The sequence below is a fragment of the Bactrocera tryoni genome, chromosome 1 (genome assembly GCF_016617805.1).
Source record: "Bactrocera tryoni isolate S06 chromosome 1, CSIRO_BtryS06_freeze2, whole genome shotgun sequence".
In the NCBI taxonomy this organism is placed as follows: Eukaryota; Metazoa; Arthropoda; class Insecta; order Diptera; family Tephritidae; genus Bactrocera; species Bactrocera tryoni.
In genome coordinates this window covers 12,782,770-12,810,768 of record NC_052499.1, presented here as the reverse complement: position 1 = coordinate 12,810,768, position 27,999 = coordinate 12,782,770, and the positions used below count along the sequence as shown (strand labels likewise).

The 27,999-nt window shown below is 33.4% G+C and overlaps 5 protein-coding genes across 10 annotated transcripts; 2 read left to right on the top strand and 3 right to left on the bottom strand.

Moving 5' to 3' along the window:
- Window positions 1–122: 122 nt before the first annotated feature.
- Window positions 123–12,587, bottom strand: LOC120766216 (annexin B9). Of its 5 annotated transcripts, XR_005704585.1 has the most exons (7): window positions 12,353–12,587; window positions 12,186–12,292; window positions 11,937–12,124; window positions 11,726–11,854; window positions 11,438–11,626; window positions 11,296–11,382; window positions 5,254–5,334 (listed from the first exon to the last, which is right to left on the bottom strand). XR_005704585.1 is itself a non-coding variant. In XM_040091599.1 (6 exons), exons 2-6 carry the CDS (start codon window positions 5,281–5,283, stop codon window positions 286–288), a joined length of 975 nt encoding a protein of 324 aa, XP_039947533.1. In that variant the 5' UTR covers window positions 5,284–5,334; window positions 9,773–9,881; the 3' UTR covers window positions 123–285. The 5 variants fall into 5 exon arrangements, 4 of the variants coding, with proteins under 4 accessions (XP_039947533.1, XP_039947541.1, XP_039947547.1 ...); XM_040091599.1 differs by lacking the exons at window positions 11,296–11,382; window positions 11,438–11,626; window positions 11,726–11,854; ... (1 more) ...; window positions 12,186–12,292; window positions 12,353–12,587 and adding exons at window positions 123–339; window positions 3,470–3,651; window positions 3,707–3,932; window positions 4,000–4,482; window positions 9,773–9,881; XM_040091607.1 differs by lacking the exons at window positions 11,296–11,382; window positions 11,438–11,626; window positions 11,726–11,854; ... (1 more) ...; window positions 12,186–12,292; window positions 12,353–12,587 and adding exons at window positions 458–959; window positions 3,470–3,651; window positions 3,707–3,932; window positions 4,000–4,482; window positions 9,773–9,881.
- A 1,486-nt stretch (window positions 12,588–14,073) lies between these two features.
- Window positions 14,074–15,481, top strand: LOC120779726 (uncharacterized protein C11D3.03c-like). 2 transcript variants are annotated; one of them, XM_040112101.1, is made up of 2 exons: window positions 14,074–15,158; window positions 15,209–15,481. In XM_040112101.1, exons 1-2 carry the CDS (start codon window positions 14,562–14,564, stop codon window positions 15,440–15,442), a joined length of 831 nt encoding a protein of 276 aa, XP_039968035.1. In that variant the 5' UTR covers window positions 14,074–14,561; the 3' UTR covers window positions 15,443–15,481. The 2 variants fall into 2 exon arrangements, with proteins under 2 accessions (XP_039968035.1, XP_039968041.1); XM_040112107.1 differs by having other exon boundaries at window positions 14,078–15,158; window positions 15,245–15,481.
- Window positions 15,482–17,254: 1,773 nt separating this feature from the next.
- Window positions 17,255–18,323, top strand: LOC120766829 (uncharacterized protein C11D3.03c-like). Its single transcript, XM_040092544.1, has 2 exons — window positions 17,255–17,988; window positions 18,075–18,323. The coding sequence occupies exons 1-2, from the start codon at window positions 17,371–17,373 to the stop codon at window positions 18,264–18,266; spliced, it is 810 nt and encodes a 269-aa protein (XP_039948478.1). The 5' UTR covers window positions 17,255–17,370; the 3' UTR covers window positions 18,267–18,323.
- Window positions 18,324–18,813: 490 nt separating this feature from the next.
- On the bottom strand, window positions 18,814–25,526 carry LOC120766818 (importin-5). Its single transcript, XM_040092533.1, has 8 exons — window positions 25,217–25,526; window positions 23,680–23,829; window positions 21,656–22,750; window positions 20,929–21,559; window positions 20,008–20,727; window positions 19,818–19,942; window positions 19,483–19,670; window positions 18,814–19,425 (listed from the first exon to the last, which is right to left on the bottom strand). The coding sequence occupies exons 1-8, from the start codon at window positions 25,295–25,297 to the stop codon at window positions 19,095–19,097; spliced, it is 3,321 nt and encodes a 1,106-aa protein (XP_039948467.1). The 5' UTR covers window positions 25,298–25,526; the 3' UTR covers window positions 18,814–19,094.
- Window positions 25,527–25,875: 349 nt separating this feature from the next.
- LOC120766916 (pickpocket protein 28) lies at window positions 25,876–27,685 on the bottom strand. Its single transcript, XM_040092662.1, has 2 exons — window positions 27,289–27,685; window positions 25,876–27,224 (listed from the first exon to the last, which is right to left on the bottom strand). The coding sequence occupies exons 1-2, from the start codon at window positions 27,662–27,664 to the stop codon at window positions 25,915–25,917; spliced, it is 1,686 nt and encodes a 561-aa protein (XP_039948596.1). The 5' UTR covers window positions 27,665–27,685; the 3' UTR covers window positions 25,876–25,914.
- Between the last annotated feature and the right edge of the window lie 314 nt (window positions 27,686–27,999).

The window sequence follows — 27,999 nt, the reverse complement described above, 5'->3', positions numbered from 1 at the left end:
CAATGATGACTGCGGATTTTGAAAGTGCAATCATTTCCAAAAAAACGTGTAAAGAGTGCTCTTAAGTTAGGCAAATCTTTCACCCAAAATGATTGATTTGTTACAATAAAACACAGAAAGGCTATTGGGCAAATACTTCTTTGTTCAATTTAAAGGGAAGCACAATAATAATATTACAATACGTATCCGAGTTTTTACTAATATGTTTAAATAGGTTTGTTTGATGAGTAGAAGTACTTCTCCATAGGAAAATTAATCCACTAGTTAAATATGTTAGGGCACATGTTAATAAGACGCCAAAGTGCTTAAAGCATAGCCACTATCACCATTCACGTCATCCTGTAAAGATTAAAAGAAGAAACATGACAAATGTTCAAAATTGTACATTAATTAAAAGTCTATTTATTTGTTCACGAATAATACTTTATTTGATGAAACCGGTTATTGCACTTGAAAATATAGTTTTCAAATATACTAAATATATTTTTAGTAAAAAAGTTTGAAATAATGAGTTAATACATACAACATAAAAATGTAAGGTATTCGTCGAAAATTTTAAAACAATACTTTAAGCTTTACATTTTATCTACATATACCTCCAAAAGAAGGACATTTCTATGCAAAGTCCTCAATACAAAAGCAATATGTTTTATACATACAAGAAATAATTTTGAAAACTTTTATAAGTAGTTAAAGCATATTTTGGTCGAACTTTGTTCGTATTTTTTGTTTCAAGATATTTAAAATCACAAGCTTGTTAATATCAATAAAGGCGTTTTGGCATTTTTTTTTTGCTTATCAGATAATCTTAAATGCAAAGCCTTCTTCGAGCTGCACTATGCTGCTTTCTTCGCCTTGTCTTTTACATATGTAAGTATGTAGTTCTACAGTAAACATCAAGCATTCTACCAGGCAACCATAGTGACAAGCGCAAAACCGATCTCGGACTGTGAATCCTCCTGCAAAGCACACAACGTTGCAGATTAGTGTGGATTTGGTGGGATGAAGTGTTTTCAAAAAGACAGTTAATAGAGAGAAGAAGAGACAGAAGCAAAGAGAAGTTTTTAAATATTTGTTCAAGGTTGTAAACAGTTACAAGGTTGCTTAAAATAATTATATAAGTTAATTAGAGTTTGGGTGAATTTTGTTAATAATTATGAGCGGGTGCGTTTGTTTGCTCAACGCAAGCAAAAATTTAAAAAGTGTTGTGAATTATAAATTTGATAATTTGAAAAAGTATACGAAATTTGATGTTTGCCAAAATGATCTGAATAACCAACTATTAAATGTTAATGGCAGTGTTTAGTATTTACAACAGCCCTAGTTACGATCATATATGTATTAAATTTGCTGTCAGTAATTGATTAAATTATTGTTCTTAATATTTTGCAGTCTTCAGAAAAAATTAATGCAGGTTACTAATATATATCACGATAATTTTTATGGAAAGTCAAATATGATTTAAATGTAGTTTGCTTGTTATATGTTTTTTTCGAATACATTCCACTTTGGAAATATTTTTGTAATATACCTATGCACGTATGTAGTAAATATTATATGTACCCAGTTATATGTATATAGTTATGCCAAAAAAGAATGGTGTTAGTTTAGACTTTACTCCCGATTAAACGCATTTTAATATTTTGTTTGAATGACTTTGTTAAAAAGGGGTGAAAATTTTTACTTAACTAGATATATAATATGCAATAGGCAAAATAATTCCCGATATATATTAGTATTCTGACGATTAATTTTTCTTAATCCACGCTCGCTTAATTGTATCGCTTCTATAAATCCACCTTTGAGTACCTTGTGCTTATTAGCCCGTTTTCTATCATTTCCACCAGACTATTAAGCTAGCGACTCTTCTTTAATTTACGATCTGATTAGATAAGCATGATAAAGTTTAGCATTGATAGCGTCAATTGCAATGTGGTATGTTGGAGATAAATAAATAGTTCTCACTTCGTTTGTATATGAAATGCACATTTATTCATAAGCATTTGTTTCAACTACATATGTAAATTTAAGTATATATATAAGGAAAACCGAGCGCAAATGATTTTCATATATAAAATATGTTTCTTTAATGTGGAATAATATATAAATAAAAATAACAATTGAGATTTGATGCATAACACAATAATATTCGACGTAAAAAAGTGTGAATGGTACACTAGTAGAATAACATTTAATGCCTAAACAGGCACTTTTTGCTATTTTCTTTACAAAAGTCAACAATTATTCAAACTTCAACGGTATTGTATATTTATAGGCAGATTAAGTTGTAGATAAATAGGTAGTTGAGTTGAGAATGTTTTCTTGAGATTTTATATGTATGAACGAGTAAGTTTATGTGCGCTTTGACGTGCATTTATAAGGCATATTTTTAGGAGATAAACGGTGAACAGCACCGCCATTTGCATTTCGCTTGTTTGACTTCCGTTGTTTATACAATATTTCTTTCATCATTAGGTACTTTTAGTAAATTAAAAATACATTCAGTTTTATTTGTTTTCTTTGAAAGTCTATTTTCGGTCTTAGAATCCGACAATAGCCAATAGGGCACGTTTGTAATCGCCAGAGGTGTCGCCCTGAAAAAGTCGAATGTTTTTAATTTAATTTCAATTCGGATTTTGAACAGAAACGAATAAATAATTAAGATTAAAAACGGGTTTTCTTTGTGGTGTGTTGAACCAGAAATCTTTTCTCTACGCTATCTTCTTATCACCGTGAAAATGGGCAGAGTTACACAAAAAATATAGATTTTAAATAATTTGCAATCACACACATTAAAGAGAAGTCAACTAGCAAGCATTTAACAAAATTTTATAAGATCTTTTTAGTTTTTTTTTAGAAAATTAGGCATTAATGTCAACAAGCAAAAAAAAACAACAACCTACTCAAAAAAGGAAGTCAAGCATAACAAATTTAAGCACAAATTAGTATACACTTGTACAAAATATTTTAAGTTATTTGATAGCGCAAAAATTTCGAAAGATGTTTTAATTTTTTAAGGTTATAGGATTGCAGTAATGTTTTCACAAATTGCTATGGTATGACGCAACTGACTTTGTACCTAAATTTTTCATTGAAAAAAGTTATATGTATATTCTCATTTGCATTGCAACTTCTTTTATACAAGAAGCTTTCTGCCTATCAGAGCCACTAGGAAATATGAAATATGAGTGAGAAATAATAATAAAAAAGTAAGCATGCAATCTTGATTCCGCATAACCAAAACATGAAAAAGTCATACAAACACCGATTGATTTAAAAGTAATAGAACCCATTAGTAAAATCAAAAAACTATTTAAAAAATAAATTTAAATAAACCGGACTTTGCAGTGATATGCTAATATTTACACTTATGTACAAAATAATATATATATTTTTTTTTAATCAAGCACTGCAAAGTCCTAGCTTCACTAATAAATTAAAGAAATAGATATAAAAACATTTCATTTACCTTGATCCAAGACTCCAAGCTCTTGCCATATTTATTTTGGAATGCTTCCTTAATATCTCCCAAATCGATTTCCGAACGACTGACCACAATACGGATCAGCGTCTTGTCCTTGGTACCCATACCATGCATGGACTCGTATAAACGTTCGGCGAAGTAGTCAACCTTCGACTTGCAACATTTCACTGCAATAACAAATATTATTGCAATCATAAGATTTTACTGCAACACCTCACTTACCGATTGCGAGGAAGCCCCGCTCCACGGAGCCGCTGAATTCGCGCTTAATCGCCTTCTCAATATCGTTACCAGAGATATTTTCGTATTCGAGGAAGATCTGTCGCAACTGCTGGTACGAACGTGTGATCAAAATTGAATTGAATGTGGACTCATCGGTACCCCATTGACCTTCGCCGGCTTCATGCAAAGCTTGTGCATCCGCAACAGCGGCGGCTTCATCAACACCCTAAAAGAAATTTGGGAAACGTGTATACATATATAAACATCACGTTCTAAATAAAATTATAACTTACCTGGTTTTCATCGCGGTTACCCTGCACCAGCGATACGCACAAGCGTTTGAAGTGTCCGCTGGTATCACCCTTCAAGTCGGACTCCAATGAACGACCAAAGCTCTGTTCATAGAACTGTGCAATGGTCTTAATACCATAATTGGAAAGTGTGCAGAGAATTTCAATGATTGCCTCCTCATCGGTACCCAACCCCGAAATGGCGTCATGCAATTCATTGGCATAGAATTGTGGCAATGGTGTCATCAATGCGACGATAACATTCTCGAATTTGCCGCTTAATTCTGATTTCAGTTCGGAAAGCAAATCTTTGCCGTAGGAAGTTTTAAAAGCTTCAGCGATTTCCAAACGTTGCACGATGCCGCGACGTGCCAAGATTTCGATGATGGACTTCTCGTCGGTGCCAAAACCCTTCATGGCTTTGCGTAGAATGGCTGCATCTTCGACGGGATCGAAAGGATCAGCGGGGTAGACGGTGGGTGTGCACTATAAAAGAAAATTGAGAAAGTTTTAATAATATTACAACACTCTTCTATCATAATTTAATCAGTCAATAAGTATTTTATTCATAGACATACATAAACATACATATGTACAATATATGTATAATTATCGTTGCGGTATGATAAGACAAATTTATTAAACAAAAGAGATAATAATTAACTGCGCGGATTTATCATTTTGCAAATATTTAACAGGCTTTGTCGTCAAACTAACTGATTAGATTATCATAAAGTTGTGAAAACATATTTCATCCATTTCAATTACAATCTGACAATTGGATATAATAACAGTTTCACATTATTTATTTTGTTAGCGAAATTTCATTATTAATATAATAGAAGTATAATTTAAGAAGAGCCTTAAACTTGTATAGATATTTACGAAAATTTTTATTATTACAGTTACGTGGATTTCGAAATGAAAGTCGAAATATTTTGGTATACCTACAGATTTATATACACACATATACCAATAAGAAATATATATATTTTTTTTCTACGTTTGTGCGTGCAGTCAAATATGCAAAGATTTCTCATCCGATAAAATTGCAATTTATGCTTCGAAATCACAACTTTTATAAAATGTATGATAATCTTCATAAAAAAACCTTGTACAATATTTGTATACCCTAACATAAAAAATTTACGATAAATAACCTTTGCTAAACAATTACTCAGTACACTCAAAATTGCGTGTATATAATAAAAATTAATTTATGACTCATACAATAAATTTAGTAAATCATAAACTCACCTTGAATGGATAATATTCAGCGGAGCTCATTTTGTTTGGTTTCTTAGTTTATTTAGTTACTTAAAAATGTAATAAATCACGCTGAAATGAAATAGAAAATAAAATCATTTATTAAAATATCATAAGACTATATATTTGAGGTTATATGCTAATTACTATAGTAACTTACATTGAACAAAACGTTCAGATGGTGTTGCGACCCAATGACGCCGCCGTTCAGAAGATGTTTTGTTCAATATAAGTTACTGTAATAAAGTAATTAGCACGTAACCAAAACACCTTCTGAACGTTTTGTTCAATATAACTTCGAAACGTCAGAATAAATAATTTTTTTTTGTACTATTAAAATTGATTTCTAAACAATTCCTTCTTGAAAACCGAATTAAAAAAAAAACAAAAAATAGACAAAGAAATGTGTCATTTTGACTAAAAATGCTAAAAATATTGTAAACTAAAAATAAAAAAAAACATCAGCTTTATTAATCTAATCAGGAATATGTACATACATATGTATGTACATATGTATGTTATTAAACATAAACCCTTATATACATACATACATACATTTTACCTGACCGCACTTTTTTATTAGCTTTAGCGTGTTACGCCATGGCATTTGAAACAGTACAAACATACTCGTATGTATGTACCTATACGCATAATATTTCAGAAAAATTGTTGTGTACACAAAACGATGACGCCATTCAAAAACAGAAACTAAAACCAAAAAGTGGCAGAATACGGCTTAGAAAAACAAGAATTATGTAACATACACACCGATCTATGTAAGCCAGTAACTTAATATTTCGCGTACAGCCAATTGAACACACCCTCATTCAACAAGGACACGCTACTTTAGACACAATAAATTATATTTAACTTGCGTCGCAATCTGTCCTTTGAGTGCCAAAAACAAATCGCACTTGCTTCCAATGATGGCGCCAAACCGCAGTCACTTGACGACCATGAGTATTTATTTATTATGTATGTATATTTTTTTTCTGGAATTAGTAAAAAGTTGGTCAAACATCAAACTTGCATTGCTCAGCCATTGTAATAGGGACTCAAAGTTGAAAGTGAAAGTTTTTTCGGGTCAGTATACAGAATTTATACATATATACAAGCAGCGTATGTGTGTATATATGGGCTGGGCAGACTATATACTTGCTTAAGCATGAACTAACATTCAAATTGTATAATTGTAGGTTAATATTATGTAGTACCAGATAGGTATACAAATATATTCATAAACGAGTACATAGGACACCGCGTCCATCTATGGGCGTGTAATGAGTGAAATGTCGCATACGTCGGTTTGCGGCGACAGTCTGGATAATTGAAATCTCGGTAGACATGTAACACATCCTTATATATATTTTCCGACAGACATAGGAATACCAGAAAGTAGCCTTGAAAAAACTCTCACAAAAACTTATCAAAAATACATTGGCGCCTTCAAACTTGGGAGAGGCGCTCGACTAAACAACCAGCAAATAAGTAAGGTGTATGTTTTTTTATATATGTACATACATACATATGTATATATGTATGTACATGTGCAATTATATTTATTATTATAAGAGGAGGGGTACTAACGTGGGTGGACGGATCATACTCAAAAGACTGTCATGAGCGACAATAAAAGCCATTATTCTAGCGAAACGAATTAATTTTGAGGTCATTTTGTTAAGAGACTGTTAAGAGGCTCTATTCGTGAACACGTCATTAAAATTCTTGACGCTGCGCTTTATAAGCAATTTAGCAAAATAAATCACGCCCAGAGAGCAAACTTGAAGAAGAATGTGCGTCGAAAGCAACCGAAGAAAAAATTGGAATTGCCTTTTGAATGCAGACAAGTGGGTTTTGAGATTTGAATACTAAGCCTTAAAGAAATTATAAAAATATACATATGTATGTAGATGTGAAAAAACACCATAAATACAAAAAGCATATACGAAAGTTAAAATAAAAGCTAACAAGAATAAAGCTTGCAATGACGTGGCTGACGAAGAAGCTTGCTGCTTGTAAATTTTTATGCTTTGATTTCAAAACTGGTTTGCATTTCTAAGGCGAGCATTGTATATATATTTATATACTATGTGTATTGCACATGTGAAAGTATATATGTACATACGTGTAGTAGAATGAAGCGCTCAAAATGCGAAGCAACAAAATCTTTCACAGCCGGCAAATTGTATAGGTACTTGCATATGCACATATGTATAGATCTATATACTTATAAATATTTGGATTGAGCTACTGAAAAAACAAAACCCTGTTTTCACATTTGATTGCAACAATTGTGACCGCGCACATGAAGCGGGATATTTGATCGTAAGGGCAAACCACCATGATGGTCAGATAATGCTCTGCCTAAGAAAGATCACATAGGTGTGATATTTAAGCTAGATAACTGTAATGAAATTTGAAGCAGAAAAGCAAATATAGAATACAAAATTTTAGTAAAAATCATCCAAGTGAGCTTTTTAGAGCGAACAAGCCATTGGCAATTGACGCAGCTATTTAGTAATATATTCAAGTGAATTTGCATACAGGTATTTATGCAAGTACATATGAATGTTATGTATTCGCTTTGTTAATTAGAATGTTTGTGTATGGAATATTTTTGCACAAAATTCGCCAATAAGGCAGTAACGAAAATCAAGATTAGAATTAATATATGTGTTAAAAAATAGCAGTAACTGCATTAATAATTAATAATTAAATTGCGAGTTATTCAATTAAGATTATTTAGAAAGAGGAGGAGAAATGGTAAAACTTTTTAGCGAAAGTTTGATTGTTGTCTTACCGTCAAAAAGCATTTCAAAAATAAATTAAAATCATGTTTTTTCGTATCTTTGTAGCTTTTAAACTTTGTAAATAATTTGATATAGCTTTTTAGCATTTTTTTTTTTTTTGTAATTTAACACAACAACTAAAATTAACACCACATAATATTTTACTGAGGACTATCGTAGTTCTCAGTAAGATCGATGACTATACATACATATGTGTACATTGTTATAATGAATCATTGACAAACAAACATGAATATGCATGCACACATACATATGTATGTATATACACAGGTATGCACATATACATACATATATAAATGTGTATATATGTATGTACAGAAATACTTCATTGCGCTGCACTGAGTCATATGATCAACGAAAATATTCGTGGAAGTGAATAAATCTGTAAAAAGCATTCACCTGAACTAACAGAACTATGTATATAAATATACGTATGTATATAATATGTATAGTATGTATATTCAATACTAAAAATGCATTAAATTATAACAAGCTCGATTATTAAATACTATGGACATTAATCATCTTACAAGCGTTGAAAGTTTGAGGAGAGAAGGTTTAAAAAATGCAATTTATGTTGTTATTTAAATTGTTCATTTATAATATAATATATAATAATGAACTTGTGACTTTCGATTTCCGCTTTATTACTCACATCCGTTGCATTTACTCGGTATGTATATACGTATGTACATATGTACATATATGACGTGCCCAGCAATATTTTTTCTCATTTGCGGCGATCAAAACGCTCTTCAGCTAAGCTCTATAGGCAAAAGTATGCCGAGTACATTTTGTTTAGCCACACGATCTTAAACAGATGCCGCTTTATAAAAGCTATAATTTAAGTTGTCTATGTGTAAATGTATACCCCTACATATACACTTGTGTAGACACATATCTGAAATACATGTACTATGCACATCGAACTTTCTATAGCCTTTTTTAATACATTATTTATCTATAGACAGCAAACAGCACTGCCCCGTTGGCAAATACTGCCAGAAGAAATCTTCTTGCATACTTATTTTAGTGATTCTTAAGTATACAATCACATATACATACATACATATGCATATTTCTGTTTTTATGGATGTATGTAGGTTTTAGGTGCAAGTATATGAACGAATATTTTTTTTTTTAATTGATATTGTTTTATACAGTGAGTATGTTTTCAGTTGATTCATTGTAATTACATCGTTAGTTTGTTTTGTTTAGCAATTATCATATTGCTAACCTTTGTATTCAGACACTTTGTTGTTGTTATTTACAAATGTTGGCGGTGATGATGTTGGTGTTTAGTTGGAATGATGATGTCATCAGCTGCTGGTAGAGCGCTTGATTTTATTCATTCCAATGGGAAATATATATATAATTTCGGAAAAAAAGAATTAATTTACTCTTTTTTAACAAAAAATAAATAAAAATATAGAAAAACTAACAGTTGGAGAATAAAATTACTTTCTACAAATAATCAAAAACCGCGCCCAGTTTTGTTAATCTTGAAGTAAAACTTTATATTCTCCGCAAAACCACAGTTATTCACTACACTTTTTCTCTCATTTCACACATTTTAAATGCACTGCAGACGTAATTTGTGTGTAAGAATTAAAAAAAGCACACAAATAAATAAATAAATACGTATATTTACACAAAGTGAAAGTTGAACATTAAACTATTTTTAATAAATTTCTATTTACCACAAGCGAATGTATTTTTGTACTGCCAATTGTGTACACTCTCTGCTTCAACGCCTCAACGTAGACTGAAATGCGCCGCACAAATGTAATTACTTTTATTCGCGCGAGCATTGGAAGTGCACAAAAGTAGGTGAATATCAGTTGGGGGAGCGTAAGCTAACAAGAGTCAATAAGCTCTGCACTAACAACAAACCACTACCGGCTTTGAATGTTTGACATGTACAGCAAATGCTAATTTGTAAATGATTTTCAGAGTGGAGGATACCCTCTTTCTCTACAGTTTCTCTCTCGCACCTATTATGCTCTTCCAATTGAATATTTCAACTTCTTTGACTGAAAGAGAGCAACATTTCCAAACGCCGGCTATAACAAAGGCACAACATCTTTTATTTTTTGTTGTTGCGCAAAATATCGAGAGCTTTCTAATAATTAGAAGCTTTGTTCTAAATAACGTCATATACTTGGCTTAAATTTAAGCGCACATATTCACAACACGATTGTTTCCATAAGAACGTCATGCAATAAAGCCATGGTGAATCAACAAAAAACAAATATAAAAACAATAACAATATGACTAATGACAACACCAATAAACATACATATGTAGATAATACAAATAGTGTATCCCATAGAGATTGAATTGTGCAAGACTAAAAGAGATAATTATTAATGAATGTGCGTTTTTAAGATTTGTATTTTAAAAACATTCCCGAATACTGAAATATTAAAGATAAAATTCATGTTTTGTATTTCATTCTTGGCGCCAATTTTATGAATACATACATACATAGTGTACATGTATGGATAAATGTATGCAAATAAATTAATTCTTGGTAGTTTGTTTATTATATTTATTATTATTGTTTGTTTAAAAATGCCTGTTTTTGAAATATATTTTGAGAAAATCAAAAATCGAGCAATATGTCATACTTGCAGAAACGGCTTTAATATACACATTTCAAAACAATGGCAAATTTTAAAATAGTGTTTAAATTATTCTAAATTTTTTTATAAGCAATATCTTAAAATTCTGAAATATACATATATATGTATATATGTGAAATATACGTCAAGCATATCTTATTTTACCTGAGATTAGCCAATGTTAGAAACTTACTGATAGTTATTATTGTAAGTCTAACTCAGACTTCCTCGTTATTTCCGCCGTTAAATCACTTGAAAAAATTCTTACAACTATAATGATTTACTAAGTTTAATTTAAAAAATGTGTACTCGCTATGGATGAATCATAACCATTAAAATAAGCTTGAGAATAAATTGCCTTTTAAACTAATAGAGAGCGCGTCTCTCAATAGTTTCGTACTCACACAAACTTTAAATCTCAATAAACATTGAATACGCTGTTAGTGTTTACAAAGACGTTTTGGAATTCAACTAAAACGCTTTACATTAAATTACAATGATACACTTATGGAATTCTATAGAGTAATTGACTTTCATAACGTCACAGCAATTAATCATGAAGGTAAAAATAATCATATGATGGGTGCTAGTACACTTACCACTTTGCAAAAATAATAGATTATAGCTAGCTAGAGTTAAAAATTGTTTGCTGTTTATGATACATCACGAATTCCATTTTGTTTAATCTAAAAGTAAAAAATCTTTAGTTTAACGTACGAATTTTTAAAAACGACAAATTACCACAAAAGGTAGAGCTACTTTTGGTACTATATTCGACTTTTCTATCAATGCAACGAAACAATTTTCTTGAATACATTTACTAAGAATGATGCGCTGATTAATTTTATGACCGTGGCTGTCGCCTAATGCTGGAAATATGTTCCAATCATTGCCAGTAACACGCGTTGTTAACTCATTTGTTATAACCACCTGCAATAAAATAAATCTTTATATTGAAGATATTAAGCATATATGCATAACAATATTGGTTGAATTCCTTGTTTTTTTTTATTAAATTTTGACACTTACTACTACTTTATATTCTGTCGCTAACTGCTGTAGCTGAGATAATAAATTATAAACTACTCCAGTACGTTCTGCCACATCTTCAATTAAGCGCAAAGGGAAGGAGAACGAATCAATGATGATCAGCTTTATCTATCAAAATTATATACATATGTATAATATATAATTTCATAAACTTAAATATGTTTAAGAATATGGAAATAATTATTTGCACCTCATTATTATTAATTAGCATTTCACGTAGACTCTCGACTGCTGTTTGTAATACTATATGATTTTTGCAGTACATATAAGTTACTCCTGCCAGTATTGAATTAACTGTAAAAGGATATTGCGTGCCTAAGTCAACCCCAGTTCTGGGTAAGGCACGAATGAAGCGTTTTTCGGCACAGTACGCAATTTCTGAATTAATTTTTTATTTAGTAACGATAAGATGACAAACAATAACCTAAGCTTTCTTTACCTCGCAAACGATTAGGACTGAAATCTTGATTTGTATCCAAATACACAGCTTGGCCCTGAAGACCACCCACCCTTCGTGGAAATTGCACATTGATACAAAGCTGCAAACTGTTTATTATAATCATTAATTTGTCGATTTTCGAATACAAATTATATAAATAATATTACCACATTTGTGTTTTTCCACAACCTGGTCCACCGCAAAATTCATTAATCAAACCAGCTGCAAGGCCACCTTCTAAAATATCATCTAATTTTTTACAAAGAGTTATAATGCGTGGCATTTCTTTCTCTTGTCGCCATATCTCAAAACAACTTATTTTAAACATCGTATTTTACTTTTAAAGAAAATTTATATTGTGAAAATTGGCGGTTTTATTTACAATTGGTGGGTGCCGGTTTGTTTGCGTTTTATGATCAGCTGATTGCAACAACAGTGTTGTAAAGCTTTTTAATATTATTATACTTGGATTGGAATAAAGCGCATAACGTAATCGAATCGTAATGATATTAAAGCAAATGTTTAACTTGTAAAAATTTTCATTTCTTAATAAATAAATGCAAAAATCGGAAATATTTATAAATAGGAAGGAAGCAAAGAATAATAAAAAAGGAATAATCAGAAACATATACTAGTTTTCACTAACATGTTGCCAATTTTTCACGCATATATTGGTTTTAATACAACTCTGTGCTTTTGTTTCCGATTCCGACAATTATTCTTCCATTAACGTTTTCCTGGTGATTTCCTATTTTTTTGGTGATTTTTATATAATAATAATTTATTTGTCCATAAAGTAAATATACAAAGCACAAATTTCATTTATTGTCGAACTGGTAACATTGCCTTCCAATAACTTTTAAAATATTTACAAATATGTGATAAAATGTCCGGAAATGTGCAGGTTATAATTTTAGTTTTCTTGCGGTCTAATAAACATATATTTACATATATATATGTGCATAATATTCTGTATTTGGATGATTTATTTATAAGTTATTCGGTAATCCAATCTTAGTGTTTATCAAAAATATTCTAAAATAGCAATAGCAACTTCACATGTTGTCATACGTTGAATTACACAAAGGAAATTATTTTTTCCTTAGTGCGACTACCGTTATTTTCTTAATTCCACTTCATTTGTCTACAATTTTTTTTTGTAATTACTTATCTTAGGAAATTTCATTTGAAGGATGAAGGACAACAGTGGCAAAGAATTATTACTGACGAATGATGAGATTGAAACTATGCCAGAAGGATATAATCTCAATATTAGATGGAACCTAGAAATTCAGTATCAAAAATTAACTAAATTGAAACGGACCAACCACTATCGATACATCACCTTGTGAGCAGACATTCAGCGCAGTCAATAGATTAATTTCGTCAATAAACTCAAGGCAGTATCCTTTACGTGCTGAACTGGACCAAAAATACTGATGAGTAATTAAGTATTCACGAAAATTCGGGCAAAACAATAGCAAAATTTGTACACGTGAAAAAATTCCATACATCACACAACATTATTATTCACGCTTCTGGATCAATATCACGTATCAGTTTTTCTACCATGGACAGGATACATAATATTAAATATGCCATGAAGTTTATAACACCCAGAAGGAAACTTTTGGAACCCTATAAAATATATATAAAAATTATCAGTGTGACCAGCTGAGTCGATTTAGCCATGTCGATCTCAAATTTTAAAATTTTGTTGATGTAGCAGCAGAATTCTGCAAAGTGGACAGTCCGTTCCCACGACAGTCGGTAGCGGACCAATACTGCATATAGCTACCATACAAACTGAACTATCGGAATTAAGTCTTTGTATTGAAACTTTTTTATTTGATGAGGTATCTTCACGAAATTTGTATAATTTCAAGGATAAAAATCCGGATCCATTCCGATTACTTAGACCAATCTTCCATTTACACATATTATTGCGGTACAATCTTCCATGAAACCGTTCAGATCGGACCACGACACGGCTCGATGACACTTCCATTGTAGAATAGTGTATGCATGCGCTTTCTTGAAGGTTTATATACATATACAATTACAACTTGCAGAGAATCAAATTGGCACCTCTCTATTGTCCCCTCTATAATTTGGAGCGTATTATTTCAAGTGCTAATATTTATGACACCGCTCACGAGATTGCTTTTATCAGTAAATAGTTTTATCAAATACTCTCATGTTGAACTACATAAATCCGGGAAAATACATAACGGCATTATACCTAAACAAGGTATAAATAGAGACCGTCCAAGTTTCGTGTTCATAGAAAAGAAGTGTTTGTACGTTAAACAACTTCTGTGTGTGTTTACGAAAGTAGCCGTTATAATTTTAAAGACATTTTGAAAAATCAAAAAAATGGTTGGTACTTCGAAGGAAAAACGCCTCTTTAAACAGTATGAACCAACAATTTGTTACAATAAGCCGCCTTCAGCACAAGTTGATCCAACAGAGTATGACAGCAAACGGCTTGAAACACTTTCAGGTGAGATCGTCGAAACACTGATCGTACCAAAGCGCACCGCTCGCACATGGACAATGCAGGCTGGCGATTTGTGTCGCATTACTGTATGTGAAGGTTCACAGGTGGGTGATATGAATTTCTGGAATTTGGACAATAACAAGGAACACTTCTACTCGGGCAAGACACGTCAGTTGCATAGTACACATCTCAAGGTTTACGATCGCTTATGGAGTAATTTCCCCTATTTGAGACCAATGGCCACACTCGTCCACGACACCTTAGCAGATTATGGCATCGACGAGCATGGTGGTGCGCTGCACGATGTAGTTGGTACGCGTTGTGATGATTATACATACAAATTGATTACCGGTAAAGATCGTGTGGGCAGCTGTCACAGTTCACTAACGAATGCGGTGATCCAGGAGCGTGGTATGAAAGAGGAAGATGTGCATGACGTATGGAATATTTTTATGTGCACAGGTTTCACGAGAGTGAGTATAAAACAGTTATGTTACATGCAATGTTTTCTTGTATATGATAGCCGTTCAAATCATTGGTATTTTGTCAAAAATTTCAGGATACTCAACAATATTTTTGCAAGCCCAGCCCAGCACGTAAAGGGGACTATCTCGAGTTTATTGCCGAAATTAATCTATTGATTGCGCTAAGTGCCTGCCCACAAGGTGATGTTTCAGTAGTGGTCGGTGAGGAAGTACCTGATGAAATATGCCATCCACTGAAAGTTGAAATTTTTCGCAAAAGTAATAATAATTAACAATTTACTTCCATTTAGACGTACATATGTATGTATGTTCATATGTTGGAATATATGTATGTATGTACATATATTTTAAAAAATACACTCTAGATACCTGCTTAGCACAAAAATTATATAAAATATGTTTTTACATACATTTTAGAATAAAGCATTTTCTGCGAACGTACATAGTTGCTTTTTTTTGTTTTTGATATACTATTCAAACCAAATTAAAGCCATTTCGTAGTAATTTCATCATAAAAACTGGTTATTCTCTTCTTGCCAAAGTATAGATTTGTAAAGATCAATTGATGCAAAAGCTGTTTCATGTTGTGAAAAGGTGAAAACTATCAGAACAACATAAGTAAGAACGAGGTAGCTCAAATATGTAAAAGCGGTATTTTTTTAAATATGTGTAATATCATTTATTAATTTTATATATTATTTTTGGATTATCCTTTACTTTATAGATGACTTCAGAAGTTACAATTCAATCACACAGTTCCATAAAATCTATCCAATTCGTAAAGACGTATGCATGTACATTTATACACATATTTATAGTATACATATGTATGTTTATAAATACAATCTAGGATCAGTTAGTCGATCTCTATCATATTTCGTAATTACCAATTGAATTTCATAGCTGTCCAATGCTGTTTGTGTATTCAACAAGGCATACCAGTTTATATAGTAGCTTTCTGTTTAATAAACAATCCGCGTACATATGTATGTATGTATATACCTCCATATATACATATGGTATATACATATATTACGACAAAAAAGTACCCAAAAAATTTGTAAATAAAACGCAAAATATTTAATTATTCATCAATATTTATTTTGTCGCCTTCAAAGTAATCCCCACCAGATCTAATACACTTATGGCAACGATCAGTTATCGAACCACTTTTCGCGATGGCTTTCAGCTTCTTCAGCGAATTTTGTTTTATCTCTTCGATCCATTGAAAATGGGGAAACGCGGCATTTTTCGTTTGAGGAACAAGAAAAATTCACTTCGAGTCTAATCTGGGAAAAACGGTGGTAGATCGATGGTATTTATTGCGTTTTTGGCTGTAAATTCGGTCACAATCGTACTCTTTTTGAAAAAAAGCGACATTATCGGGACATTTCAAAGTATCCACCAAAATCATTTAAACGAACTCGCAAGAGATGTGAAGCTCTCTTGCGATTTTCAAGCACAATATTCTTTACTTTTTCAAAGGTCGTCCTGAACGAGACATGTCTTCAACGATCTCTGGACCGTCTTTGAAGGTTTTGTACCGGTCATACTTTTTTTATTGATTCCGCACACGAAATTTGGGTAGAAATACAAAATTGTAGACAAATTCTTTGTTCAATATTTTTATTCATTTTAAGAATCAAACCCATTATAATTAGATAGTCCCACCACCTTAGCAAAATACATTTTCTTGAAATATCATTTACCTGGGGAATTTATTTACAATTTCCGGGTGCTTTTTTGTCCCAATGTATATATGTAACTATATATTCGAATAAATAAATACTACAATAATTTAAGTTTCGTACTCTGTTATCCCAGGCATTAGAATTTGTTAATATGCTGGACCAAGGTGGGTCTTTACGATTTAGGAGAGGGCATAATAGACCTAATGTCGCGGTACAGTTGTTATCTACATACATATGTATGTATCTTATCTTATCAACTCCGACTATGCTCAAACTTATATTCACTGGTTAAATAAGCTGCTCTCTTTCAAGTTTTTTATAAATGAATAAAATCTAACACTCACTTGTTAAATAAGTTGCTCTCTTTGAATTTTGCTTATAAATGAATAAAATCTAGCATTTACTGATTAGAATTCGCAGTTCTATTTGATCGCTAAAGTTGCGCGTAGAATACATATATTGCTAAGTAATTAATTGCTTGAGGTATAGTGGACATATTATTCCCAAATATGGCGGCGAACAATGGTGGTTGGTGTGGACGCGGTTTTAAACACCGTACTTTTCCTAAACACTCACCTTTGATATGTTATAATAAACCTGCATCGGCACAGGTCGATAAAACGCTGTACGACGACAAACGTTTTGAGGCGCTCACTGGCGAGATTGTGGAGACGGTGGTCGTCCCAAAGCGCAGTGCGCGCACATGGACCATGCAGGCCGGCGATTTATGTCGCATTACTGTGAGCGAGGGCTCACAGGTGGGCGATGTGAATTTCTGGAACTTGGATAATACCAAAGAACGTTTCTATTCGGGCAAAACACGTCAATTACACAGCACACATCTCAAAGTTTACGATCGCTTGTGGAGCAATTTACCTTATTTAAGGCCAATGGCCACTTTCGTTTATGACTCGTTGGCAGCCTATGGAATTGATGAGGATGGTGGTTCATTGCATGATGTGATTGGTACGCGCTGTGATGATTATACATACAAATTGATCACTGGCAATGATCGTGTGGGCAGCTGTCACAGTTCGCTAACGAAAGCGGTGATCGAGGAACGTGACTTGAAAGAGGAGGATGTGCATGATGTATGGAACATTTTTATGTGCACAGGTTTCACGAGAGTGAGTATAGAACAGTTTTGTTACAAGCAATGCTTTCTTGCATATGATAGCCGTTCAAATATTTACTTTTTTATCATAATTTTCAGGATACTCAACAATATTTCTGTAAGCCCAGTCCAGCCCGTAAAGGAGATTATATTGAATTTATTGCTGATATGAATCTTTTGGTTGCATTAAGTGCTTGCCCGCAAGGTGATGTATCTATAACGGTTGGCGAAGAGGTGCCTGATGATGTCTGCCATCCGCTAAAGGTCGAAGTTTTTCGCAAAAAGCAATAGTTTTGCAAAAATGTCTTACAAAAGTTTAATAAAAAAAATTGTTATCATTCCAAAAAACGCTTTGGTGATTTTAATTCTTATTAAATAAAATTATCTCAATAAAAGTGCATCTATCAGCAGGAATTTATTTTGAGCCAAATGATACACGTTAACTCAATGTAGTTAATGCGTGCTTACTTATACAAAGGGAATTCAATTTCGATCATTTATAATAGATACGGCGGTTTGATAAGAGGAGAGAGTGGAGGAGATCGAGGACAATTCTCCCCGGGCCTGAAGTTTTCACGAAGAGTCCGGTAACATACAAGTCGCCTAGCTGTGAAGAGCCCATTAATTTTCGGTAACGAAAAAAATGGAAACAATGTTTAAAACTTCAGACGTACAATCAGTAAAAGAAATTTTACAGCAATTATTGTATATATTTATATATATGTATATATACATAGTTGTATATTTATTTATATTTTAATACACATATACATACATACATAATAAAGTCGTATTTATATTATGATTTTTGTTGTTTCAAAAAATTAATTAATAAGTATTTAACGTTTCATTGAAAGCGGACTTGCCACTTTCTCAAGCTTTATGTGATTTTCGTAACTAAATTCAAAACCGCAAATTTACGTCTGATGTCATACAGGTCAAGTTTTTAACTGTTATGTGAATAGTTGTTTTTTGTTGAATTCCGATTTCATATGTTATATATAATGTGAGTTGTTACTCATTTCTTTTTTGCTTCTATTTTGATTACACATACATAACTGTGAACTTATCTACAGCATCAGCAGCAGATGTCAATAGATTTGCCGTAATTGTTTGTCTTTATGCAGTTGCTGGTGCACCACCAGCCAATTCCCGGTAGGCATCCTGCAGGGCGTATTGTTGCTCAGGTGTCAATATACTAGCACATGCCTGGAATACTTCTGGATTGGACTCCACTTGTTTCACTATGCCCAGCATACGTGTGCCGATATCGCTCAACGGCGCCACAACTTTTGTAACAAATGCTTGGGCTATTATTGATACAATTCGTGGCAAATTGCTATTATTGTTTCCTAATATGATGGGGTGATTGGCCTGGATTAGATCGCACATGTAGCCATAAATGTGTGGAGCTTCATCGGCATCCTCTGTTACGGGCAGCCAAGAGAACCTATTACAATAAAAATAATTTTAAATATTTTTCATATATATCTATGAAAATGCTTACCAAACATTAATAATCTCGTTCACATTGGGTATGGCGCTACTGTTATATTTCAGGATCTTTGAAACTGCGGCAATAGCGTTCTCTGTGGGATTGATATTCTCGTGGTCACGGCTTTTTGGATCAGATATAACTTGCACCAATAACGGAATGATTTGAGCACATGTAACAGCAAACTGTTCACCACCAAACTGAGGAAAAAAAAAAGTTAAAATTTTTTTGTTTATAAAGTTGGTTTAAAAAAGTTGCAATGCCAAGTTTAAATTTTTTTGTTTTTAAAAATTCAGTAATTCAGTTTTTACTCCGTACTCATTACTAAAAACGGTGTTGCATTTTACCTGTCCCAATACACCGCAACCGTAGGCGGCTGCTTGGCGGACTTCGGCTGATTTGTCGGTAACATATTGTAACAAGGCCGGTGTGAAAATCTGTTGATAAGCAGCACATGCTGGACCGCAAAACTCTGCACAAACAATGGAAAAATACTTATAGAGCATTGTACTCACAATAAATATAATCAACACTTACCAATGACATCGTCAAATGCACAAACGCCCCACTGCCTATCGGACCATGAGCGATTCGGTTCAAGCAGCTTTATAAAGTGCGGTGCAATACGCTCGAAATTGGGTAAAAATTGTGCTTTGTTGGTCAGGAAAAGTGCGTGCGATATATCCACCACCTTTGAAAGTATATATGTATCGGTATCGTCTTGTTCAGCCAACTCCTCTTCCACACCATCGTCGTAGTCCTCCTCGTTACGGGCTTGCAAACGTTTGTCGGCACGTTCAAAGTGCTCACCCATGTATTTTGTAATAATTTCCAATACTTGTGTCATTGATTCATCATTTAAACAATTTGGACCCAATGTTTCTATGCATTTAGCCAATGAATTAAGTAACTCTGATTGTACATCCGCTTCCGGTTCTGTGCCTATAACTTTCAGCAATTCGGGGCAAATATAGAGCCACATACCCTCTAGGTATTGGGGACCCTTGATCTTAGCACAATCCAACAAATATGGTAATGATTCGGCCGCCGCAGTACGTACGCCATCGTGGAAATAGAATTTCAACATTGGGACCATCAAGCGCACCACCTCTTCGGCGTAGTCAGCGAAACCTTCCTTCAATTCACGTGCATAACAAACCAACATCTCACAGGCTGATGCCTTATCCTCCATGCCAGCAGTGCGAATAGCAAAGTTTTGCTGTTCACCCAAATTAATAAACGACCATTCGGCATCATCTGAGAGAATCAATAGATAAAAATGGTAGTTGATTGGTTTTATTAGTTGTTAAGAAAAATATAATAATTCAAAATCAAATTTAAATTGTTATAAATATACATTTAAAATTTTTATTCTGCTGAAATTTGATTTCAGACTCTTAGATAAATGAAAAATCGAAGACCGAACCCATATCGTAGGGGTAAAGAAACCGCACCAACCTTCAATGTCCTCCACCTCGTCATTGTCCAGTAGAGCTACTTCTGGTTTCATAGCTGCGGTGTGCATTACGGGTCCCATTACCAACGGCAAATACTGTTCGAATTGTTTGCCCAAAATCTTGCACATGCGAGCCCAAGCGGTTATTAGGTAAGATGTTTGTGGGTCATCGTCAGGCAAATCGCCTTCGGTGTGTGTTTTCAACAACATATCCATAACATCACCAGCGTCGGTGATGAATTTTTCACGGCCTACTGCCAAACCAATCAAACTGACACATTCAATGGTTTTGCCACGCAACATACGCAAATCCTCGGACTTGGCATTTTGTATGATGAACTTCAGGCATGGCATAAGACGATCATAGTAAGTGACAAACTCCTTCTCGCAAGTATCTGCGACTGATGCGATAGTGGTGACAACTTGTTCCAACACCAATTTGTTGCCTTTCTCTACCAGCTCTTTGAACTTGGAATTCAAAATTGTCTCCAACTTCGACATAATTCCATTCAAGTAACGAGTCAAAATGTGTTTTGGACAATCTTCTGAGAAGTTAACCAAAGCGGCGCCAGCATGTGCTTGTACTCGAGGATTTTCCACATCGTCGAGCAAAGATAACAATCCCGGCACCACCTACACAAAATAAGATTAAATTAACCGATATTTTTTTTCATTTACAAATTCTTTTTTCAAAACAAAGTTTTTGCGATTGATTGTTAATGCACTCACCTGGTCGTGGAATTTCTTTTCAAATGTGGGTGCGAAATCTGTAGACATCTGACCAATGGCATTGCAAGCAGCGTAACGAACACGTGGATGAGGATCGCGCAAGAAATTCAATACGCCTGCCATGATTTGGTCCAGCATGGCCTCCATTTGCTTATGACAACCTTCACCAATGGCCGAAATTGCCATAAGTGCGGCATAGCGCTGCTTCCAATCGGCGTGTCCCAACATATTCGGCAATGCATTCATGACATGAGGCAACACTGTTTTGCCGCCCAATCCGCAAGCCAAGCGATCCAAAGATGACTCCGCAATGACATTGTTATCACTATTGTCGTCATCGGTTACCACATCGGATGTGGCCCACTCCTTATCATCGTCCAAATCGGTCATCATTTGCAATACCAACGGAATTAATGCTAAGACGTACTTATCAGCACGCTTGCGTACCATAGCTGGTGCATTCTCCGACAAAGATACCATTACTTCCAAAACTAAATGACGCCAACTATCTTCTACATCTGTTGCACCAAAAACTTTCATACACATCTCGAAGATGTTCTCCAATTGGGGACGCAAAAATTTCGGGCATGTTTCGGTCATATCGATAAGTAACTTCAACAAACTCTGATCATCTTGTGCTTCAATACTCTCAGCAGTGATCATAATCATGCGTGGCAATAAATCTGAGAAATGCTTAAATACATTAGATTCCCCATCCTTGCTATGGTGCAGTATGAAAGCACAAATGGCTCGTACAGCTTGAAAGCGTACTTCCACATCAGCTGTAGGCTCCAAACTCTTGGCCAACATTTGCTTGATCAAATCTAAATATTGTGCCTCTTGATTGCCAAAGATGGATGGAACACTTGCGAAAATTCGCAAAGCCGATTCTTGTAATTGGGCCGAAGGTGAATTAGCACACTGGAACAGAAATTGCAAGATATCCGTCCATTGATTGTTTCCATCTTCATCGGTAAGACTACGTGCGACTTCGGCAACCAGTTCGCAGATTTTGCGGCGCAAATTCGGTGTAACTTCTTGCTGCACTGCTAACAAAATCTGCTGCAACAGCTGAGCCTGCGATTCTTGCGGCAACTATGTACAGTGGAATGGAAAAAAGGTTATTCAACTAAAAACTAATAAATAAATAAACATTGTACAGGCAATATTCATTTTAAATTATATAGTCGGGAGTTCCTATACCATACAAAGTTAAATTTAATAACAAAACTGACACGTCGCCTTAAGTTATTTTTCAATTCATATACTAAGTATGATCGTAAATACATATATGTGTAGGTATATAGTTGTAATAGCTATATTGTTATCACCTACTATGTATTTATTAATTGAGCGCACACCTGAAAGAATTATAATAATCTGAAACTATATTTCTAGTGACCTTCTACCTTCTGATGATCTAAGCCCCGACGTATTATGTTGTCCGTTAGTAAAATAAAGATGCAATTTTGTTTGAAACCAATTATCCTCCGATTATATAGATAGGTGTAGTAGAAATATTAAGATGGATCTATTCTGTATACAATGCAGGACTTTTTTTGCACAGCCTTTGGTCAAACATTAATTAAATTTACCTATTTTAAGCAGCCGATGGCTGCCATTCGGTTATCTAACCAAATGAACTGTGGAACTTCCAATTTTATTTCGAACATAAAAGCTTGTCTTCATCCGTTTGTAAAAGGATTAAAACTTTACTACCCTATAGTTATTGGATAACAAAGCCTACAGTGGTGCATGGAGAGAAAAACTATGATCGAATATTTAACAAAAATATAAGCATCAATTACATTACATTTTTTTACATATATCACCTGTTCATTTAAAATTAGGTATGAGTATGCATGCAAATACAATTATTCATATATAAATTATCATATCCATATCGCCAGGTGTATGTTTACATAGATAAATAGTTTGTCACACCAATCATTTCATCAAAATCCCAACGTAAGTCAATAATAAAAGCAAGAGCTTAAGTAGTTCTTCGATATTGAATAACTCACCTCTTTGTAGAATTCCGTAAATTCAGATGTAAATAATCTACGCAAAAGTACTGCCGCCATTTGACGTGCTTCTTCCGATTGTTGGCCATTGTGGATTGTACCCAAAAGATGTGTTACTTTGACATCGCATGGCAAATTGTTATAAGCATCCTATTTATAAAAAAAATTATTAAGTAATTTAAAAATGTATATAAAAACCACGCAAATAATTTAATTTATTATTGTAATAATTTAACTTGCTGAAAAAATTAAAGTTAAGTACCTAAATTATGCATTTAGTATAAAGGAGGTCACAAGGGTATGTATTGTCCTAGATTGTAACTACTGCAACAAAATAAGTAATGCGATGTACAAACAATGTCGTGTGAAATCCGTTTAAGCACACCAGCCTCTCCGACAACCCAGAGCATTTTTCAAGGTCATAGCTTAATCAAGCAATAAGCAATTTTGCCATTAGACATTCGACGGCTGCAGCCACTTTTACTAATATTATAGGCATTAAATTTTAACGTGTCTATGAAAATATTCAAAAATAATAAGCATATATATAGGAGACGCAATATACTTATTCAGATTCCTATCTCAGTTTATGGTTAAAATGGGCGTTGGCACATGTATTAAAAATAAATGAAATTTGTTCATATAATCGCTAGATTCTAATTCATGCCATAAGCCCTCGTCATTCATCCTAGTCACCAATATTGCAAATATATCACTACCACCTTTATGATTGGTTGTCTGTATTGCTTTTTCTTCCGTTCTTCACTTATTGCAAATTTTTGCGCATATTCAATTGTCAAAAATAGAATGTACCTGTATGTGTAATCCATTTTTCACGAATTTGCCATCTAAAGCAATACGTAAAAAAAATAACTATTCTGACCAAATAGATATTATATGTTCCTATTTAATCTACACTTTTATTGCCTTTCCCAATATTCTCAATTACGAAATGGTACACTCATATCCTAAGGATTTTGAAACCCGTAAACCAAACTACATACTTATGTATTTTAGGAAAATATTTAAATAAGTAGAAGAGAAGGAAAGAACAATATAACCAAAATAACGAAAACATGTGTAGCATAATGAAAACACGTTTTGCTAAATTGTCTCCTTTTTAACACTCGTTCGTTGTCGTGGTCGTTGCAGCGGATGATATACGCTAGAGACTGCAAAGTGCAAATTTAAAAAACCCGAGGCATATGCGTGTATATTCCAAATGCATATTTGTATATATATTTTCCAGCATAACGTATGTTTGTAAATGACAATATGCACATTACAAGCGCAAGGAGTATATGTGAATGTATTATATATATGTATGTATATAAGTATATTAGCATTGATCGGTGCAAATTATTTGATTCCACTTTTCCTCAATTTATAGGAAGCGCCACACTGCGCAATAAATAATAACGAGAATTTTTATTAATTTCACATGTACCTCGTGTTAACAATTATTAGCGAGTAGAAATGTTTCTAGACTTACATATATGGTAGTCAAGAAATTATTAATGTAATTTATTGTACCCACCTCGGCTTGCTGGCGCACATCATTGTCCGTGGACAACAACGAATTTAAGAGTTGCTGAAATTGCACTTGGTCGGCGGCCATGACTCAATTCCGTTTACAAGATTCCTTCTATTCACTGACACTATGTAAACTTTGAAATCTGATCGAAAACTTAAAGTCCTGTAAAGCAACGATTTCTGATATTCAATAACAATATATCAGGACTGGAAATAATTTTTTTTCACTTGGAAAACTGTTTCCTTCCTTTATTTATTATAAAATCTCATTAAAAGCACGCACAGAACCGCACACTACAGCGCACGAATGGTGAAAAGAAACGACGAATTCACAAATTGCCCGCTCGTTCGTATGTTGTGCTTTGGAAAACGAGCGCGAAAAATTCAATTCATTCGTTACATGTAGGAGTTGCCGTGTCAAAATTAATATATACATAAGTGTGTAGATAATTCGAACCTTTTCAACAAAGAAAATTAAAATATTTTCACTGTACATACATATATTTATTCTTAAAAAACTAAATTTAGTTCATTTTTGGTATTGCTTTATTAAATGTAAAAGTTAATAAAACTTAATAATAATTTGAAGGCAAATAAATAAATAATATTACATAAATAAAAAGAAATGTAAATGTTATTAAAACGTAATAATAATGACGTAAATAAACAACATTACTAAAATAAAAACAAAAAATTACGACATTATGATGCTGTTAAAAGTTGCATATTACTCCATAAACGTAGTGATATATGATACAAGAGTTCAACCAAACTTAGTATAGAGAAGCCCATAAATAAACCAAAAATACCTCCGCAATTAGCCAAGAAATCAGTTACACCATACAATTCAGATCGCTTCGATGTTATAAACTGATGCTCTTTAAAGTATATAGAGAGACGAGACATTTGTGATCCAGGAAAATCTTCAAAGAATGAAGTATCACCAGTTGCTTTTAACATATCTTCTAGGTCGAAATTTCCATGTGATATTTCAGTATTGTAAGCAAGTGAAGTGCAAGCCGGCAAACAATTACATTGTGTGGCGCCTAAATAATTTAAACGGGATTCTTTAAGACCTTGTCGAAATTCCCGTAAAAGCAATACATCTTCGGCTCTATCGTAACAGGAGATTTTATTCTCCGCACATACTGGCATTTCTAAAGTGCGAGGCATCGAAAACTTCACACACCCACAATTGGCCAGGGTTAAATTTGTTAAACATTCCAATACACAATTATTTTGTGTATACACTTTAAAGAATCTCAGTGTACGCTCATGTTCTAAAAAGCATTGACGTCTTTGTGGGGGATATTCTGCAATACCTGCCGACGTTGTGATCATATTTGGTTTAACAGCAATTACCACTTCTTTTCCCATAGGAATGCGCACGAACTGATTTGAAACTTGTGGAACGTCATCGGGTGAGTGTAGTGATACTTTGAAGCCTTGTATTGGACCACGGCACGTATAATCTACCTCTTGACGAAAACTCTGCAATGCAATAAAAAATCCAGCTCGCGCTCCTGCTCCTAAAACTCGTGCCGGATACGTTTTAATCCCACTATCAATTGCATATCCATTTTGCAAGGACCACTTTAGGGGTCGCTTTAGAATTAGATTATGCTCAGAAAAGTTTTTAAATCCAACTCGCTGATATTGAAAAGTATCTTCCCGATACAAATCTGTTGCGTTGAGACCATTAAATGTATAACATATGCCCTCATTTGTATAAGTAGGTGTAAAAAGTTCATCACATTCACCGAAATGACTAAACCATTTACAATAGTAAAAATATCTATTGAACTCCGGTTGCATATTTTCCAAAACTCTGAAGTAGTCTATAAGATCAGTTGAAATTTTTGGAGTACCGTGTTCTACTAATTGAGGATTGCAGATATGAAGAAGTGTGCGGAATTCTTCCAAATCCGAACGGCTAATATTTTTTGGTATAAAATAACGCCGAGCCTTTACGTATTCCCGAAAGCTTTTTAAGAACTCGCCATAAGTTACTCCTATAACAAAAATAAAAATCATCATCGTTCGATTACTATAGAATTAAAGAAATTTACTACAAACCCTCTTTCCTGGGAACCCTTTTGGTTTCAGAGCATATAGTAATCGCCGGAAATGGAATGCTCCAAATAGGTGTCGATTTTTCAGAGAAACTAACTATCACTGGAGTTTCGTTCCATTTTACATAAATACTGTGTATTAAATTTGAACAACAGTATATTGAAGCCAAAAAAACGCAAAACCAGAAAAATTTCTCTATTAAAGGACGACGTTCTCCAAAGTATTGTATGCCATGAATAGATGTGTTAGAACAGTACTCGAAGTATATTTGTTTAATACTTCTCCCAAGTTTTTCATAATGTGGTATTTGTCGATCCGAATCTATTCCTTTTGAATCTAGTGTAGGCGTTTTGTTATTATTTATGTTCATAAGGCTCATTTTAAAACATAAAATTTACGACATGAAAAAATAAAAATAATTATTAAAATGAACGGTAACGGTATAAAACAAACACATAATCTCTGCCATAGAGTGCCCAAACTAAATTTTTATCTGTTCTTGTGCAGGAAGCTCCCACTGAAGATGTGTTTGTTTTTTTTCATGCGAAATAAACTTTTTTTTGTATATTGCTAAACAAGATCCAAATTTTATCTTTGTTAATTTCGATTATTACGATAAATAAAAGTAAAGGGCGACAAGTTTAATAAGCTAAATATTTTTAACTGTGTAAATATGGCAAAACATTCGCTGTATAATATTTATGACGTTTAGCG